The sequence below is a fragment of the Tachyglossus aculeatus genome, chromosome X1, assembly GCF_015852505.1.
Source record: "Tachyglossus aculeatus isolate mTacAcu1 chromosome X1, mTacAcu1.pri, whole genome shotgun sequence".
In the NCBI taxonomy this organism is placed as follows: Eukaryota; Metazoa; Chordata; class Mammalia; order Monotremata; family Tachyglossidae; genus Tachyglossus; species Tachyglossus aculeatus.
Window position 1 is genome coordinate 55,017,896 of NC_052101.1, and position 20,155 is coordinate 55,038,050.

Here is a 20,155-nt window from a genome sequence, read left to right on the forward strand (position 1 = left end):
ATTCACTTAATTTCTTGGGTCCTTAGTTGTCTCATCTTCAAAACGAGGATAAATATCTGTTCTCTTTTCCTTTTAGACTGAGCTCCATGTGGGATAGGGGCTACGGTCAATCTGTTTATTCAGCGTGGCCTAGTGGATAGAGCACAGGCCTGGAAGTCAGAAGGACCTGGGTTCTAATCCCAGCTCTGCCACTTGACTGCTGTGTGACCTTGGGCAAGTCACTTAACTTCTCTATGTCTTAGTTACCTCATCTGTAAAATGGGGATTAAGACTGTGAGCCCTATGTGAGACAGGGACTGTGTCCAACCCAATTACCTTGTATCTACTCCAGTGCTTAGTACAGTGTCTGGCACATAGTAAACGCTTAACAAATACCACAATTATTATTATTATTATTGTCATTATTGTTACCCCAGCACTTAGTACAGTGCTTGGCAAATAATCTGTGCTTAAAGATACCATTATCATTATTAATAAGTTTTAGCATCCACAAGATGACAAAAAGCAAACCACTGGGCACATTTTGCTCGGTTTCCCTCCCTTCTTGACAATGCACCCTAATTCCTGAAAAGTGGTTCAGTTCTGGCCCAGCCTCAGAATCCTGAGTGCTTTTGAGGCAGGTCTGGAGTCTTCCCTCAGTTCTGGTACAAGTTCTCAGGTTGTCTCTAGCATGGAGGACCACAGAAGGTCAAAGAGGTCCTGCGGCTGACTTGGGAATTTGGGTTCCTTAATGATCAAATTTGGCCCAGGATCTCCAGGCCCACCCTGATCTTAACCCACAGCTGAACCCCAAAATGAGCCATGCCTGCTAGGCGGTCCACCAAAAGCAGCAATAGATGCCACTCCAAAACAGGGTGTCTCTGGAAAGAATTGTGTCTACTGACCTGTCTTGGTTTGGACTCTCAGCCCAGGGGTCAAGCCAGCACTGAGTTTATCTACCTTCACGACAACTCCAAAACCTGCCCTTTCCTCTCCATCCAAACTGCTACCACAATGACCCAAGCGTTCATCATTTCCCCCTTTGACTGCTGCATCAGCCTCCTCTTGGACTTCCCTGCCTTCAGTCTTCACTCTGCTGCCTGGATCATTGTGCTCAAAAAACATTCAATCCATCTCTTCCCACTCCTCGAGAACCTTCAGTGACTGCACATCCACCTCTGCATCAAAAAGAAACTCCTTATGACAGGAAAGCAGCATGGCACAGTGGAAAGGGCACTGGCCTGGGGGACAAAGGACCTGGGTTCTAAAGCTGGCTCTTCCAGTTGCCTGCTGAGGGACCTTGGGAAAGTCACAACTTCTCTGTGCTTCAGTTTCCTCATCTGTAAAGTGGGGACTCAATATCTGTTCTTCCCCCTACAAAGACTGTGAACCTCTTAAGGGACAGGAACTGAGTCCAGTCTGATTATCTTGTACTTATCCCAGCACTTAGTACAGTCCTTAGCACGCAGTAAACACTTAACAAATACCGATACTATCATCATCATTGGCTTTAAAGCACTCAGTCAGCTCACCCACTTCTACCTTACCTCACCTCACTGATTTCCTACTCCAACCAAGCCTGCACACTTGGCTCTTTTAATGCCAACCTGCTCTCTGTGCCTCAAAAGGCATCTATCTTGTCACTGATCCCTCACCCACGGCCTCCCTCTAGCCTAGAACTCCTCCCTTCACACCCAACAGACCACCACTCCCTCCCATCTTCACAGTCTTATTAAAATCTCAACCTCCAAGAGGCGTTCCCCGACTATGCCCTCATTTCCCTTACTCCCTCTCCCTTCTGCATCACCTATGTGCTTGGATCTGTACCCCTTTTAAGCACTTGATGTTCACCCTGCCCTCAGCCCCACAGCACTTACGTACCAATCTGTCATGTATTTTAATGTATCCCCCTGTAGACTGTAAGGTCCTGGTGGGCAGGGAATGTGTCTCCCAACGTTATCATGTTGTACTCTCCCAAGCATTTAGTACAATGTCCTGCACATAAATACCACTGATTGATTGACTTATCTCTGAGAGCCGAATAGAGGGCTGAGGTGCTGTTCATCTTTCTGCATTGGGCTTGATGTTGAATAATAATAATAATAATAATAATGTTGGCATTTGTTAAGCGCTTACTATGTGCAAAGCACTGTTCTAAGCGCTTGGGGGGATACAAAGTGATCAGGTTGTCCCACATGGGGCTCACAGTCTTAATCCCCATTTTACAGATGAGGTAGCTGAGGCTCAGAGAAGTTAAGTGACTTGCCCAAGGTCACACAGCAGACATGTGGTGGAGTTGGGATTCGAACCCATGACCTCTGACTCCAAAGCCTGTGCTCTTTCCACTGAGCCACGCTGCTTCTGGGTTCACTGCTAAGCACTGCAGTGACCCTCTTCCATTGGTACCAGGCATTATAGAGGGCCCTGAGAATCTCCCAAGCACAGCAGCATAGGCCTACAGGCCCAGGATCCAAAAGGTCAAACCCAACCTACCACATTAGCATTGTACTTCTTCAGGTCCCGGCTGCCAAGGTTTGTCATCTATGATACTGCAAAAGGCTTGGGGACATTTGTGGACCCAAAGAATCTATGGAAAAATGCTGTTGGGCCTCTGATTTTATGACCTGTACCCAAGCCTGATGATCAAAATAATGAAGTAAAATAAAGGTGATATAATATGGTAATAAAAATAAATCTACCAGGAAGGACAATGATGGGAACAACAAAAATATAATTTTCTGGTTGACCAATTGAAATCCCAGGACAAGTTTAGGTTTTTTTTCTTTTTTGTATTTCAATTTTTACTTTGTCTAGTTGAAGATAGTAACTATGTAGCTGGAAATCACTGAAAAAATTAATTGGAAAAAGGACAACAGGATTACTTTGCATTATATCTCTGAATCAGAATGAACAGAATCTACTGTGTGCAGGGCACAGGGACCCTTCGGGAACATTCAAAAGATGTGAAAGTCATGACCTCTGCCCTCGAGGACTTTATAATCTAATGAGAAGATTGTAGACACACAATGAAGAATGTTCCACAGAGTGAACAAGAAAAGCAGCATGGAGAAGCAGTGTGGCCTAGTGAGAGAGCGTGGGCCCGGGAGTCAGAAGGACCTAGGTTCTAATCCCAGCTCCACCACTTGTCTGCTGTGTGATTTGGGGAAGTCACTTTATTTCTTTGTGCCTCAATTACCTCATCTGTAAAATGGGGATTAAGACTGCGAGCCCTATGTGCAACAGGGACTTTGTCCAACCTTATTAACTTTATCTACCCCAGTGCTTAGTACAGTGCCTGGCACAAAGTAAATGCTCAACAAATATCACTAAAAAAAATGAAAGCAATACACATAAATTGGCAGAAGTGAATAGATAAAATAAACAGATACCTATAACAGTAAAGGATCGGGTGAGATGGCATGAGTGGGATGGTTAGGGCTTACTCATGGAATGGTAATCTGTTTCTGTTTTGTCTTCTTTCCCTGGGAATAAGGCACTTTGGCCGATTAGCTAACAGAAGGACCTCTCAGTAATCTACTAAGAAGATAATGCCTTACCTGCTTTTCCAGAGAGACTCCGTGAGGGCAATCTGTTGCTGACAAAGACAGAGTCACAGATTCTCCCAGGCACTTAAAGGTCAGAGTCATGCTTTTTTGATTGAGGACTCTCAGCGTCAGCTGTTCATTCAGCTACAGAATAACATTCACAGAATTAAGGCCCTGGTTTTTCACCCCCCACCCTCCTTCCTGTTTTACTGCCCAGCGAGAATCTCCCATTGCTCCGTTCAGGTGCACAGTGCCCTTTGAGTTATTCTTACCCTCCTGTCTGCCTCCAAGCCCCAGATCCATTTAGAGCTGTGGGGCCCAGAAAGTTGTGAAATAATCTGGGATAGGGACGAGGATAGCTGGGGGATAACTCTGCAATGGAAGCTTCCATGCTCAATCCCATACCCTTGATTGACTGAGAAAACCTCCCAGGACCAGACAAAAAACACCTTGGCACTATGGCCAGAGAGCAGGGGCTCTTAGCCCTCATACCTGAAACTTCAAAGTCTGCAAAGTGTGCATTTTGGAAGCCCAGTTCCATGAGTGGGTCACTTGTCCATAACTATCCCTTGCAGTCCCTCCTTCGAAATCCATCATCACCGCAAATGGAAAGCTGGGCGAAAAACAGGAATTAACAAGCTCTTACTACATGGGCTAAGGGAGGAAGTTTGATCAGACTCCAGGTCTTACTCAAGTATGACACCCCTCAGCTGGAGTATCTCTCCAGACTTTAGCAGTGATCTCTTTCTTTCCCTGACTTGGCTCCCTTGGAGCGTTTGGAAAAATCACTTTCCAGGAGGCCTAATCCCAAAGCAAGAGCCTCGAACCAACTCTGCTGTCATTCTTCAACTTGTGCTTGAGAATTGTGTTTGGCATTCCTAAGTATCCTGTCATGCATTTGCCCTTGGCTAATTTATTCTGTCAATCAACCAATAGTATGTATTGAGCACTTAATGTGTGCGGAGCACTGTACTATGTGCTTGGGAGCGTACAACAGAGTTGGTAGACACGGTTCCCTGCCCACACTGAGCTTACAGAATGAGTTGGCTAATTCTGTTGTATTCTTTGTATTCTCCCAAGTGCTTAGTACAGTGCTCTGCACATATTAAATGCTCAATAAATCCCATTTATTGATAGAATCTGCTGCCATTGGTTCACTTTTTTTTTAACTTACTGAAGTCACTGGGAACCTTGATCCTGAATCTGCTTCCAACATCTAGAATGAAATGAGCCTAATTTCCAGTGTCTCATGACTACGCCATTTAAGTTCCTTGAGGGCAGGTATTATGTTTAACTCAATCGTACTCTCCCAAGTGCTTAGTACAAGGCTCTACACAAAATAAGCCTCAATAAATACCACAGATTGATCAATTTACTATGCAGCCATGTGATTGAAGGCTCATTTTCATAACCTCAACCATCATTGGTTATCCCAGTTTCCAAGGCTGGCTCTAGTCATGAGCCAGAAGATGTGTTGCATGATGCTGTTTATTTTTTTTTAAAAAAAGATTCCCAAAGTTTAACTTCTCTACAAAGTTACTAGTGATCCTGACATCAGATATTCAGCTCTAGAGTAGCAATCTTCCCCTATATGGGAAGTTGGAAGAGAATGCTCTTGTGCTCTCCCAAGCACACAGTAAGTGCTCAATGAATAAGATTGATCAAATGATCGGTCTCCTCCTTTTTCATTTTCTTGCCCGGAGACTTGCCCAGGCCTCACTTTCTTTTACATGGGTGGGCAGGGAATGGGTTTGATGTTATATTGTACTTTCCCAAGCATACAGTAAGTGCTCAATACATGATTAATAATAATGGGCTCTTTCAGCACACAGTTGCAGTTTGGGGCCCCACATTCGTAGAGTGTGAGAATGATTCAGAGTTCCATTGCTTCAAGCACACATTTAGAAGGAGGCACCATTCAGATTTCAGGTGGTTCTGCTGTGGAAGGACCTTGGGTTGGGCTTCATTACACTCGGGCCCAGTTTGGCTAAGACAGGCCTCTCCAATCTAGTTCCCTGTTCAATATCTTTTGCTTGGTGTTGTGACTTTTGTAAGTTTTTCCTTTTTGTTGATGCCTTCCTTCACAGCAGCTTCTGAACAGTAGCAGTGTTCCAACGTGAGTAGCCTGAATTAGGGAGTGGGGAGGCCTCATATGATCACCTGGCCTAAAGGTATTTGGAGCTTACCTTGATTTTTTATGTATAAACCTGGATTCTCTTGACATGGGTCATGTCTGCCCAGACTGGAAGCACTTTCTGAAGCAAGAATTGTACCCTAGAAAATTCTGGTTTTGACCCAAATCTGCATAGGACAAAGCTAATGTCAAACTCAAACCTGTTGTTGGTGGGGATGGAGCCATGGACCATGAGAAGCTGTGAACCTTGAGAAGAAGTACTGTCTCGTGGATAGAAAATCGGCCTGGGAGTCAGAAAGAAATAATAATAATAACTGTGGTGTTAAGTGCTTACTATGTGCCAGGCACTGTTCTAAGCACTGGGGTAGATACAAGGTAGACAGGCTGGACACAGTGCCTGTCCCACATAGGACTCACAGTATTTATCACCATTTTACAAATGAGGTAACTGAGGCACAGAGAAGTGAAGTGACTGGCCCAAGTTCACACAGCAAAGTGGCAGAGCCGGGATTAGAACCCAGGAGCTTCTGACTCCCAGGCCCATGCACTGCTTCTCAATGGGTTCTAATCCCTGCTCCACCACTTTGCTGTTTGACCTTGGGCAAGTTGCTTTTGCTTCACTTCTCTGGGCCTCAGTTATCTCATCTGTAGAATGAGGATTGAGACTGTCAGCCCCATGTGGAACATGGACTGTCTCCAAACTTATTATCTTGTAGCTACCTCAGCACTTAGTACAGTGCCTGGCACATAGTAAGCGCTCAATAAATACCATAAAAAGAAAAAATCCTGACTTTAAGACCACCTGTAGGACCTATGAGAAGCAGCATGGTTTGGTGGAAAGAGCCTGGGCCTGGGAGTCAGAAGGACCTGGGTTCTAATCCCAGCTCTGCCACTTGTCTGCTGTTTGACTTTGGGTAAGTCACTTAACTTCTCTGTGCCTCAGTTACCTCATCTGTAAAATGGGGATTAAGACTGTGAGCCTCATGTGGGACAGCCTGATTATCCAGTATCCACCCCAGCGCTTAGAACAGTGCTTGGCACATAGTAAGAGCTTAACAACTACCATAATTATTATGCCAGGCAGATGTGGCTTTTCCATTTTCCCAGCCCTGCCTTCCCCCACCTTCTGTCACCCCTTGGTGCCCCAAGGCAGTCTTCTGGGTCCAGGCAGACTGCTGATGGGATAAGATAGCAAGCACAATACAGTACCACCAAGCACCTCACACTTCCGTGCTCAGTTCTTGCTGGAACCTACAAAGCTCTGAGTAGAGCTAGGCTATCTATCCTTCAGAGGCTAAGGATACATTCAATCTGGAGTTTTCCTCAATTCCAGAACTGCAAATAGCTCACTCACTGATCTGTGAAACTGTACTGGACATTTGCCAGGCCTTCCGATGTGAAGACAGCTAAAAGAGCAAAGCTTGGAGCATCTTCATATATGAAGGTGATCAATCTCCCTGAGCAGCAGGTAGGAATTTGACTCACAGCCACGTTTCCTGAAGGATAACTGATAGGTAGTCAAGGATGATGAACATAAAATGTGTGATCTTCATACAAGTCCCATAATAAGCCTTGTTTCTAATAATGATAATATCAATAATAACAACAATAATTGCATTTGTAAAGTGCTTACTATGTACCAAGCATTCCACTGAGCACCAGGGGAGATTCAATGTATGCAGATCAGACACAGTCACTGTCTCTGTCCCACCTAGGGCTCACAGTCTAAGTAGGTGGGGAATAATAATAATAATATTGGTATTTGTTTAAGCGCTTACTATGTGCCAAGCACTGTTCTAAGCACTGGGGTAGATACAAGGTAATCAGGTTGTCCCATATAGGGCTCACAGTCTTCATCCCCATTTTACAGATGAGGGAACTGAGGTGCAGAGAAGTTAAGTGACTTGCCCAAAGTCACACAGCTGACAAGTGGCGAAGCCAGGATTAGAACCCATGACCTCTGACTCCCAAGCCCGTGCTCTTTCCCCTAAACCACGCTGCTTCCTAGGTATTTAGACTGCAAACATCTTGAAGGCCGGCCTCATTCCTTGGCTTAGAGCTTTCATAATTTCCCTCAGCACCCAGTATAATGCAATTGCACAAAGTATTATGATGATGGCGATGATGAAGTGAAAATAATTTAAATATTAAACCTTTTGCTTCCAACACTTTCCTCTCCACACAGGCTCACATCCCCCTTTTCATTTAGATTTCTGCAAAGCTAACCAGGCAGAAGCAGTGTTTGTCCAAATCCTTCCTACTCTGAGGTCACCAGGAGTATTTAAAATCAGACAGCAGGATCTTGGGGCATAATCTTTGGCATTTTCAGGACCAGCAAAGCTCAGAGAAACAAACTACTGTCTGTCGTCTGAGTTCTAGGGTCTGAGGTATTTGGAGCAGGACTGAACTTGTCTGAGCACATTTAAAAATGTTTGCCACTGTAGTCAAGCTTTCAATAAATCTCTCACCCCAAAACTATCTCAGATCCCTCAGAAAAACTTGGACTTCACTCATAGTGCTTCTGGGATGTGGGATTTATGAAAACCAGAAATAGGCTATGACTACAGAGGCCAGGATTTTTAAATATGCCCAAACAAGCGCAACTTTGTGCTCTAAAAAGTTTACTTTATAGTTTCCTCACAAATTAAATTATTTTCACCTAAAATTCTCTCTGCAGTCCATTACTTACCGAAACTGTCGGTTGCAACAAATGTCTATTGGGACTATCAAGATAGCCAAGTGTTTTCAAAACTGTTTCCACTCTTTGAGGAGAGTCCTCCTGGTGGAAACATGTAAAATCAATTTACTGTTGAGCCAGTGAAAATGTTTTCAAAAAAACATGTTGTCAAAATATATTCAAAATTGAAAACCCTAGAATCCCAGAACTGGAAGGAACCTCAAAAAGTCAATTAGGTCAGCTCTTCCCATCAGACAGGTGAATGACTAAACCATCCAGGACAGATGGTGTGTATTCTTTTCTGAAAGCTCTCCAGGGATAGAGACTCCACAGCCTCATCTGGTGTTTTATCACCCTAATGGTTAAAGCAGGAGTGATTTCAATCAGGCATAAGAATTAGGTTCATTTCCTCACATTTGGTCCTCTGTGGGCTTGAAGACAGATGACCAGCATCCTTCTCATAGTCATTCTTTTGCCTTTTCTTTTCCAAGTCGAGCAACCCTAATTCCTTCCCTTTCCCTTTATAAAACCTATTTTCCATCCTGTGAATCACTTTGCTCATTCTTCTCTGGACCCTCATCCAGTTTTTCCACATGAAGTCTAGTTCTTCTCAGCCTGGCTTATTAAACTTTCCTAGAGAAAAACTGAAATGGCCTGGCATTATTCACCCTTCCCAAAGCCATTTGTACATCCACCTCTGCAGGCTTTGTTTATCAACATAATTACCTCTCTGTTACCGCATCTTACTAGCAAGCTTATTGCAGTTCTGGGGTGGCCCCTCCCCTTGAAGCTCTAGTCACGGAGGGGGCACATGCTTTTCCCCCCATATATGGAAAACTGAGATGTCACAGGATCTCAAAGATGCCACTATCATCATCATCTTCAAGAAGAAAGATGAAAGATCAGGCTGTGGCAATTGTTGTGGCAACTGACTGCTCTCCGATGGCTTCTTCCCCACTGCTTTCAAATGTGCCCATGTCTCCCTTATTGTAAAAAAAACCCTCCCTTGACCCCACAGCTCCTTCCAGTTATCCCTCCATCTCCCTCCTACCATTCCTCTCCAAACTTCGTGAGCAAGTTGTCTACACCCTCTGCTGCCACTTCCTCTCCTTGACGCCCTCCAATCTGGCTTCCGTCCCCTTCACTCCACCAAAACTGCCCTCTCAAAGATCACCAATGATCTCCTTCTTGCCAAATCCAATGGCATCTACTCCAACCGAATCCACCTTGAACTATCAACTGCCTCCAACACTGTCAACCACCCCCTTCTCCTGGAAACATTATCCAACCTTGGCTTCACCGACACTGTCCTCTCCTGGTTCTCCTCCTATCTCACTGGACACTCATTCTCAGTCTCTTTAATGGGCTCCTCCTCTGGCTCCCACCCCTTAACTGTGGGAGTCTCTCAAGGTGTCCCCTTCTATTCTCCATCTACATTCATTCCCTTGGAGAACTCGTTCACTTCAGTGGCTTCAACTACCATCTCTATGTAGATGATTTCCAAATGTAAATCTCCATCCCTGGTCTATCTTCTTCTCTGCAGTCTCACATTTCCTCCTGCCTTCAGGACATCTCTATTAGGATGTCAAGCTTACACCTCAAACTTAACATGTCCAAAACAGAACTCCCTATCTTCACACCCAACCCTGTCCTCCCTCGACTTTCCCGTCACTGAAGTTTGCACCACCATCCTTGCTCACAACCCCACACCCTTAGCATTATCCTTGACTCATCCCTCATTCAACCCACATATTCAATCTGTCTCTAAATCCTGTCAGTTCAACTTTCACAACATTGCTAAAATCCACCCTTTCCTCTCCACCCACATTAATCCAAGCACTTGTCCTATCCCACCTTAACTACTGCATCAGCCTCCTTGTTGACCTCCCAGCCTCCTGTCATTACTTCACTCTGCTGCCCAGATCATTTTTCTACAGAAATGTTCAGTCCATGTTTCCCCATTCCTCAATAACCTCCAATGTTTGTCCATCCACCTCCACATCAAACAGAAACTCTTTACCATAGTCCTTAGAGCATTCAATCACCTTGCCCCCTTCTACCTCACCTCACTGCTCTCCTACTACAACCCAGTCCACACACTTCATTCCTCTAATGCCAACCTACTCACTGTACCTCGATAATGATGTTATTTGTTAAGTACTTATTATGTGCCAGGCACTGTTCTAAGTGCTGGGGTAGATACAAGGTATCAGACTGTCCCACATGGGGCTCACAGGCTTCACCCTCATTTTACAGATGAGGGAACTGAGGCACAGAGAAGGTAAGTGGCTTGCCCAAGGTCACACAGCTGACACGTGGCAGAGTCAGGATTAGAACCCATGTCCTCTGACTCCCAAGTCCATGCTCTTTCCACTGAGCCACGCTGCTTCTCTATCTCCCCCATCAACCCCTTGCCCATGTCCTGCCTCTGGCCTGGAATGCCCTCCCTCTTCATACCTAACAGGTGATCACTTTCCCCACCTTCAAAACCTTATTAAAAGCACATTTCCTCCAAGAGGCGTTCCCCAACTAAGCCCTCTTTTCTTCTTATCCTACTCCCTTCTGCATTGCCTTTTCACTTGGATTTTCACCCTTTATTCGCCCATCCCTCAGCCCCACAGAACTTATGTACATATCTGTAATTTATTTATATTAATGTTTGTCTCCCCCTCTAGACTGAAAACTCATTGTGGGCAGGAAATGTGTCTACCAACTCTGTTATACTGTACTATCCCAAGTGCTTAGTACAGAACTCTGCACACAATAAGTGCTCAATAAATACCATCAATTGATTGGTTGATTACCGACTGGGAAGAACCTAGCTGGAGTCCTTCTGGATTGACTAGTGAAGAATATCATTGTTTGCATGCACCTGGAATTGTGATGTGGCTTCAGACTGCGACATGGCACAGCAGACATGACCTCACAGCACGTCAGATACAGAAGTGCAGGGATAAGCCATGAAACCTCCATACAGTTTCTACTGTCAGTAGAGCCAGGCTTTGGCAATTAGCATATTAAGCTGCCAGGAGATGCTCATTAAGATTCTGAGACTGCTCCTTGATGGTATGGCTGATCGTATCAGAGTTGAGAGTGCTCTGTCTGATCCATTCTCCATCACCAGTAAAGTCAGGCTAAGTAATAGACCCTGTTCTGTTCAATTTCCTCTGTGCAGCCACATCGGATGCTACAACGATGGGCACATAGAGTGTGGGAGCCACGTGGCATCAAGTGACATGAGAAGCTGTGTGGCTCAGTGGAAAGAGCGCGGGCTTTGGAATCAGAGGTCATGGGTTCAAATCCCAGCTCTGCCATTTGTCAGCTGTGTGACAGGGCAAGTCACTTAACTTCTCTGGGCCTCAGTTACCTCATCTGCAAAATGGGGATTAAGACTGTGAGCCCCCCGGGGGACAACCTTATCACCTTGTCACCTCCCAAGCACTTAGAACAGTGCTTTGCACATAGTAAGCACTTAACAAATGCCATTACTATTATTATTATTATTATTATCAAGTGCCAATCCAAACTGAAGGTCTACAGAATTCTAGTTTTGTCTAACTTCCTCTGTACCTATGGGACCTGGACTTCCCATGGATCCTACATCTGACTCCTGAAGCAAATCCAACAATTCCCTTTCCTTCTATGGAACCTAATGTTCTCATCTCAACACAGCTGAGCAGAGTGGAAGGTGTGTGGTGGAGGGCAGAAGGATTCCTAAACAGCTGCTCTACGGTGAGCTGAGAAGGGGCAACTGGAAATAAGAGGGGAAGGGGAAATACTTTAAAGATGCAGTATATCAATCAATCAAGCAAGCAAAGCTTCAGACAATTGGGCATGTTGGATGAAAGCTGGGCAACTTTTATGGAAAGAGCCTGGGCTTGGGAGTCAGAGGTTGTGGGTTCTAATCCCACCACCACTTATCAGCTGTGTGACTTTGGGCAAGTCATTTAACTTCTCTGTGCCTTGGTTACCTCATCTGTAAAATGGGGATTAAGACTGTGAGCCCCACGTGGGACAACATGATTACCTTGTATCTATTCCAGTGCTTAGAACAGTGCTTGGCACATAGTAAGCGCTTAACAAATACCATAATTATTTATTATTATTATTATTATGGCAAATAAACCAGTACAGCGTGCTGACATCCAGAAAGGAGGGGATTTTGTTGAGCAGAAACTTTGAGAGAATCATGAGGCAACTGCACCAGGTGTGGCAAACCAACACAATATCATAACAACAGGTAATATTTTTTGGGTTCACTGTGTCACTGGGACTTTGGGTCCTGCATTGGCCTTTCCATCCACCACCAGAAAGATAAACTTCACCATCAATGGCATCATCTTTGAATACAAAGGAAAACTACAATATGAAATGATTCTCCAGAAGCTCCCTCTCCTGTCTATAAAAGTGTGGCTATTCTGCAAGAGAGAAAAGTGAACAAAGATGTCTCATGGACCAGGAGTCTTTCTCTCCCAGCTAGTTTATCTTATTAAATAAGACACAGACCTGGAAAAGAATAAGGCCAAAAAAAGTCCCCTAATGATGCTTCTTTGTTTAATATCCTGTGTTGGAAAATGAAGGATGAATAAAGCATGATGAATGGATTCATTTAAGGTAGAGAAATAATATGACATATTTGACTAGGAACTTAAATTCTTAATTCCCAGTTCAGTCAAAAGGCCAAATTGAACACAAGCTTCTGGAAGCTGCCACAAATAAAAGCTGGCAGAGCTCTTTTTGAGAGCAGAGGGTCCTGAGACAGCCCAGGTTTGCTCTTTCACTCCACCCTTCCTGAGATTGATCCATGAGCTCCCCAAAGGAATGGAATAGAAAGTATAATTTAAAAATTCCAATTCCCCAACTCCAAAAGAAGCCACACTGGTTGTTTTGTTTCATTGTAACTGCAAAAAAATCCCCCAAACTGCATACAATGATTTGCAATGATACGAGCACGAGAGTAGGGAAGTCACGGGATCCCTTGACTCCCTGGTGTGAGGAGAGGAAAATCAGGTGGCAGGGAGTGATATGGCATAGGACAATGCCAACCCTGGGGAGGAGCAAGGCATAGATAATCTTACAGCATAGTCTGGCAAAATGCGGCACATCCCTTCATCAGTCACATTTATTGAGTGCTTACTTTGTGCAAGGCACTGTACTAAATGCTTGGGAGAGAACACAACAACAATATAGCAGACACATCCCAAACAAAACACATTAGGGAGTCCTGATCTTTCTATGCTTTACAACAAGGGCATCTCCTAATGTTCATGTTTAAGACCAATGGCTATTGCTGTAGCTCATGTTCTCCTGCAAAGTCCAAAGAGATGAAAAAACATCCTTGCTACCCTTCTGTGAAAGGGTAGGGATTTAACAATGGGTTATTAAACAATAAATGACCTAAAGACAATCTTCCTGACTTAACACTGGAACAGGTAGTATTCCTCAGGAGCCCCTGAAGAATAGAAGGGGCAATCATCTCTGGCCATGTTGGGCCTAAGTGTGGCATTTGCCTTAAGGAACCTTTGCCTCTAGGGGTTACTGTCATGGTACTCTCACCTTTCTCCCTCCATCTTCCTCCCATCCCCACACCTGCCACAACAGAACTGTACAGCTCTTTATACTCTATTGCTTCCTCCTATCTGTAGTTTATTTTAGTGTCCGCATTCACAACTAGATTTTAAGGTCCTTAATGATACAGTGATGATACAGTCTGATGATACAGTGCTCTGCACATAGTAAGTATTCAATAATTACCACTGATTCATAATGGTAGTCTTGTCATTCATTATTCATCCCCCCAGCAGCCCCACAGCACTTATGTACCTATCTGTAATTTATTTATATTAATGTCTGTCTCCCCCTCTAGACTGTAATCTTGCTGTGGGCAGGGAATGTGTCTGCTTATTGTACTCTCCCAAGCGCTTAGTACAGTGATCTGCACACAGTAAGTGGTCAGTAAATATGTTTGAATGAATGAACAAACGAATACACAATAATAAGATTGGACACAGTCCCTGCCCCACAAGAGGCTCAGAGTCTAAGAGGGTGAGAGAACAGGCATTTTATCCCCATTTTATTGATGAGGAAACTGAGGCACAGTGAGGTAATGTGACTAGCCCTAGGTCACACAGCAGGCAAGTGACAGAGCTGTGACTAGAACCTGGGTCTTCTGACTCCCAGGCCTGTGCTCTTTCCACTAAGCCACCCTGCCTTTCTAAATCCCTGACATTTCTATTTTGAGCAACAGCCTGGATGGCTTTGCTATTCCTTAGTCTGATTTCCTGGGTTTTTTTTAATATCATCATTATCATCACCACCATCTGCATTTTCTAAATGTTGATTTCGGGCACTCAATCAATTTTAAAAGGTGCACGTGTTACTACTCTGGGAAAAAAAAGAAAGGAGAAGAAGAAGAGAGAAGAAGGAGAGAAGAGAGAAGAAGAAAAAGAAGAATTGAGAAACAGCATGGCCTAGTGGATAGAGCACAGACCTGAGAGTCAGAGGACCTGGGTTCTAATCTCAACTCTGCCACTTGTTTGCTGTGTGACCTTGGATAAGTCACTTCACTTCTCTGGGCCTCAGTCACCTCATCTGTAAAATAGGGATTAAGACCGTGAGCCCCTTGTGGGACACGGACTGTCCTACCTGATTTGCTTGAATCTACTTTCCTCCATGTGTAGGCATCACTACCAATTCTAGTGTTTAGTACAGTGCACGGCACATAGTAAGTGCTTAACAAATAACGAATTTTGAAGGGTGCACGTGTTCCTGCTCTGGGGAAAAAAAATTGTGGTATCTGTCAAGGGCTTACTATGTGCCCAACACTGAACTATGTGCTGGGATAGATACAAAATAATCAGTTTGGACACCATCCATGCCCCACATAGGGCTCACAGTCTAAAGGTAGGGTGAGCAGATACTGAATCCTCATTTCGCAGATGAGCAAATTGAAGCCCAGAAAAGTTAAATGACTTGCCCACCATCACACAGCAAACTAGTGCCATATCAGGATTAGAACCCAGGTCCTTTGACTCCCAGGTCCATGCTCCTTCGACTAGGCCACACTGCTTCAATACTTTTAATTTCTTTGAAATGATCGAAGTGCCAGAAATACCAAAGAATCGATCAATAATCTGGAGTTTCTGAAATCTCAAGAGACACTTGAGCTACAAAGAACTGCCTATGGATGGATCTGAATATGAAGATTCGGAAGTAACCCTGTGGATTTCTCATTTCCTGTTCAGTGGATGCTCCTGAAGTATATTAATTTTGGCATGAAAGTTTTTACTTCCGAGCCGATCGGAACATGTATTTGCTATTCGAACGGAGATGCATGCAGATAGTGGAAAGCTCAGATAACCAATTAAGAACAACGTTTGACTCTCTCTGGCAACTGCATACCCATTTTTGCTCAGTTATCTAAACTCTTGATTTGCTCTTGTTGGATAATCAGCAGGTTTGGATAAGTCAGAGAATTTGGTTTCCATTATATTTAATGAAAACCTCGAAGAAAAAGAATGTTTATAGAAAGATTTAGACAAGCTCATCACAGGAGTGCTAACATTGGACAAACTAATTATAAAGGGTGATTTGAATGCTAGAATCGGTAGTGATGCCTACACATGGGGAAAAGTCTTTGGCAAACTCAAAAGCACTGGTCCACTTTGGCTGAGTGAATGGACCAAATTCGATCTTGTGCTGGGCAACCCTATCTTCCGCCTCCCAAACAAAAGAAAAACATACTGGATGCATCCTCCAACTGAACAGTAGCATTTCACTGACTATATCACAGCATGGCAGAGGGACTTCAAGGATGTATGGATCGCCGGAGCCAAGCAGGGAGCAGAGTGCTGGATGCACCACTGATTGATACCCTGTAAACTCACCCCACACTACATACAACCCCGAGAAACCGCTCTTATCAGTTGACATCTCAACAGTCTAGTGTATCCCTGCAAGGTGCCAAACCAGCTAAGATTTGGGGATTAAGGAGTCTTGCGTCAATTTTAAAGGTAGCAAGTGACTTTATACAAATGATGGAAAAAGATCCTGATAGAGGAGTTGAAAGGTGTGAAGAGGTGTTCAGAAGACATTGGCCGGCAATAAGGTACTTCATGGAGACAAGAAGAGGGTTGTGATTCAACACAAGTGTGAAAAATTCTCCACTAACATTGAAAAGTTACTGCTGCAGTCCAGCAGACAAACCTGTAATTTTGCAGCCTCCTGCAAAGATTCATCTTCATACTACAAACTCATTTAGTTAATGTGCTGCTATGCTTTGAATTACCTTTAACAAAGATGTTTAATGTAATGGCATATAGCTCATGGAGGGATTTCGTTTTATTTTTCTAGAGGTTTTGGACTACACACCTATTCATAATCTGTAAATCGGTGGGTAAGCATATGAAATGATTCAGACATTCATGATACATCCACATTTTTGAGGAATGCATCATGGTTGTATCGAGGGGAAGGCCTGTACAACCATGGTACCAAAAAGTGGCCTTCCAACCCCTAAGAGCTAAACTTGAAGTTCCTGGGAAACAAAGACCTCTACAGCAACAGAACAACAGTACTGCTTCATGAGAAGCAGCGTGGCTCAGTGGAAAGAGCATGGTCTTTGGAGTCAGAGGTCAGGGGTTCAAACCCCGGCTCCGCCAATTGTCAGTTGTGTGACTTTTGGGCAAGTCTCAACTTCTCTGGGCCTCAGTTCCCTCATCTGTAAAATGGGATTAAGACTGTGAGCCCCACGTGGGACAACCTGATCACCTTGTATCCCCCCAGTGCTTAGAACAGTGCTTTGCACATAGTAAGCGCTTAACAAATACCATTATTATTATTATTATTATTGTTATTACTGCTAGAATAAGAGAAGCAGTGTGGTCTAGTGGATAAAGCACAAGCCTGGGAGTCAGAGGACCTGGGTTCTAATCCCGGCTCCACCGCTTGTCTGCTGTGTGACTTCGGACAAGTCACTTAACTTCTCTGTGCCTGAGTTACCTCATCTGTAAAGTGGGGGATTAATATCATGAGCCCCATGTGTGACATGGATGGCGTCCAATCTGATTAGCTTGTATCTACCCCAGTGCTTAGTACAAGGCTTGGCATATAGTAAGTGCTTAACAAATACCGTAAAAACAACAACAACAACGATTAAAAAAACCCCAAGACATTCCAACCACAATCTCCAACAACAATTGGGCCGTTTTTTCCTTGATACTGTTTGATATTCAGTGCTCTGCACACAGTAAGCGCTCGATAAATACAATTGAATATTGTCTTCCAGGCAGCTGCCAAGATACTGGACATGACCAGGGGAAGCCACCAAGATTGGTTTCATGTAAATGACCTGGAGATCAAAGGCCTACTCACAGCAAATCAATCACTGCAGCAACACCTTGGAGCAGCCATGGACTCAGACAAAAGTGAGGCTTCACGAAACCTGTGTCACAACACGCAAACCAAGTTATGGAACACACGCCACAGGTGGCAAGATGTTAAAGCAGAAGAGATCCAAGCCTAGGCAGACCGCCATGAAACTGAGAACTCTATCATTAGAGATGTTATATGGTCTTGTTTGTGCCATCATAGCATCTCTGAAGAATGAAGATGTCTCCAGCCTCATCACAGACAAGGAAAGAGTTTCAAAGAGATAGCAACAACTTTTCAATAGTTTCTTCAATATACCTTCTTCTATTGAACATGAGGCCCTTCCAAATGGAAAACCTCCCAATATTCATTCAATCATGACACTTGGCCCAGATATTGAGGAAGTCATCACAGCAGTCAGAGCCATGAAAAATGGCAAACCACCTGGTCCTGATGGCAGACCTGTGGAGATCTACAGACGTGGAGGGGATACCCTGCTAAAGCATTTACGTATGCTCTTCCTCAACATAAGGACCATGAAGAAAATACCACAGGTTCTCAAATATGCCATCATCATCACCACTTTGAAGAAGAAAAGTGAAAGATCAGATTGTGGCAACTATCGAGGCAGCTCAATACTCTCCATTGCCAGCAAGATCTGGTGTTCCTGGAATGGCTACTGAAGAGCAACACCAACCAAATGCTCCCACAATCACAATGTGGCTTCATAGCATAGCATAATAATAGCTCTGCCACTTGCCTGCTGAGTGACCTTGGGCAAGTCACTTAAGTTCTCTGTGCCTCAGCTTCCTCAACTGTAAAAATAGGGATTCAATACTTGTTCTCTCTCCTAATTAGACTGTGAATCCAATGCAGGACAGGGACTTTCCAGGCGCTTATACAGTGCTCTGCACACAGTAAGCACTCAATAAATATGATTGAACAAATGAATGAATGTGTCTAACCTGACTGATTTGCATAAACTCCAGCACTTAGAACAGTGCATGGCACATAGTAAAGTGCTTCACAAGTACCATTAGAAAATAATAAAAATGACATCATACAGAATGTGAGAAAAATTCTTCCCTGCCTCAGAACAGACAAATACCCGAATCCGGCCTTGTCCCCACTTCTCCCATTCCCCTGATTCAGAATTACCTCAGAAAGGTCCAACAACAACAAAAACCTTGCTCTTCCAAGAAGAGCAGGCCAGGTGACCTCAGAACAAGGATACTAAACAAACGTGGTTCCATCAGAGAAGCTGTAATAGAACTTGAGGCTCCTTAATGTCTTCAGGTCCACAGATACATTATGTTCCTCTTTGGGAACTGAATGTTTCCTCAGAGGCATGTGTTGAAAATAGTTTTGCAGAATCACAGGCTTGGGGAAGCTCTTCTGATTTAATGAAGCCTTCTCTTTCTCTCTACAGGGAACAAGAAGACAGTGTTGTATTCACTCCTTTTAATTATCCCTCCTTGGGAGGGATGCTGTGCCCCACTCCCAAGCTCCTGGGGCTCCTATCAGCCCCTGCTTTACCCCTTCCATCATTCTTGGATTGGGAACCTTCTGGGGGCCAGGGTCCGACTCTATACCTCATCCATGGATTTCTCTCTCAGTGTTTTGCACATGATAAGCACTAAATAAATGTGACTTCTACCACTTCAGTGGCATCCTCTGTTCCTGCCCTCACTTCTATTCCCCTACACCCCACTAGCCAGATCAGATATGACATCTCAGATGGGATCGTTGTGGCATTGGAACAAGTCTACCAACTCTGTTATATTGTACTCTCTCAAGCATTTAGTACAGTGCTCTGCACACAGTAAGCACTCAATACATATAATTGATCGATTGATTGATGAATTTCCACTATCCTACCACTTGAAAAGTCTAAGGTGATAAGGTAACCCTGAAGGTGGATAACTGTAGTGAGGAAAGAAGAGGAGGAAGAAGCTGCCCAGCCTAGGCTGTAAGCTCACTGTGGGCAAGGAACAGATCTAGCAACTCCATTGCAGTGTAGTCTCCCAAGCACTTAGTACAGTGATCTGTAAACAGCAAGTGCTCAGTAAATACAATTGATTGATAGCCATTCTCCTCTTCGGCGGTAGCGGCAGTGGATGGTGCCAATGCTAAAGCTATCCGGACCCATCCTGGGGCTACGTGTGTTGGAAGAAAACCCTTTTAACAGCAACCCTAAGGCAGGCCTCAACAGCCGTAAGCAACCGAGGCCACTGCTGCCTCTAGCCATATGACAGTGGTGGCAGCCCTGGCTCTGCCTGGGCTGGGCTGCCAAGGCCACTAGTGCTTCAGTGGGAGTTGAAGATGGTTGCTCAGGGTAAGTACACTCTTCTCTCTGTTCTTTTCCCTCTCCGCCCCCCTCCCCGCCATACCCACCTCCCACTTTCCCCTCTTCCCCTTTTCACTTTTTTTTCTCTCTCAGGATCCATAGTC

At 44.3% G+C, this 20,155-nt stretch overlaps 1 protein-coding gene across 1 annotated transcript in view; it reads right to left on the bottom strand.

Annotated features, from left to right (window-relative positions):
- Positions 1 to 20,155, bottom strand: part of CX1H3orf20 (chromosome X1 C3orf20 homolog) — a 108,577-nt gene that overhangs the window by 76,068 nt on the left and 12,354 nt on the right. The window contains exons 8-12 of the mRNA XM_038740191.1: positions 18,939 to 19,127; positions 7,013 to 7,165; positions 5,859 to 5,942; positions 4,017 to 4,137; positions 3,537 to 3,668 (exon numbers count right to left, since the gene is read on the bottom strand). Of these exons, the coding sequence (XP_038596119.1) occupies positions 3,537 to 3,668; positions 4,017 to 4,137; positions 5,859 to 5,942; positions 7,013 to 7,165; positions 18,939 to 19,127 (679 nt within the window). The remainder of the gene's footprint in view (positions 1 to 3,536; positions 3,669 to 4,016; positions 4,138 to 5,858; positions 5,943 to 7,012; positions 7,166 to 18,938; positions 19,128 to 20,155) is intronic.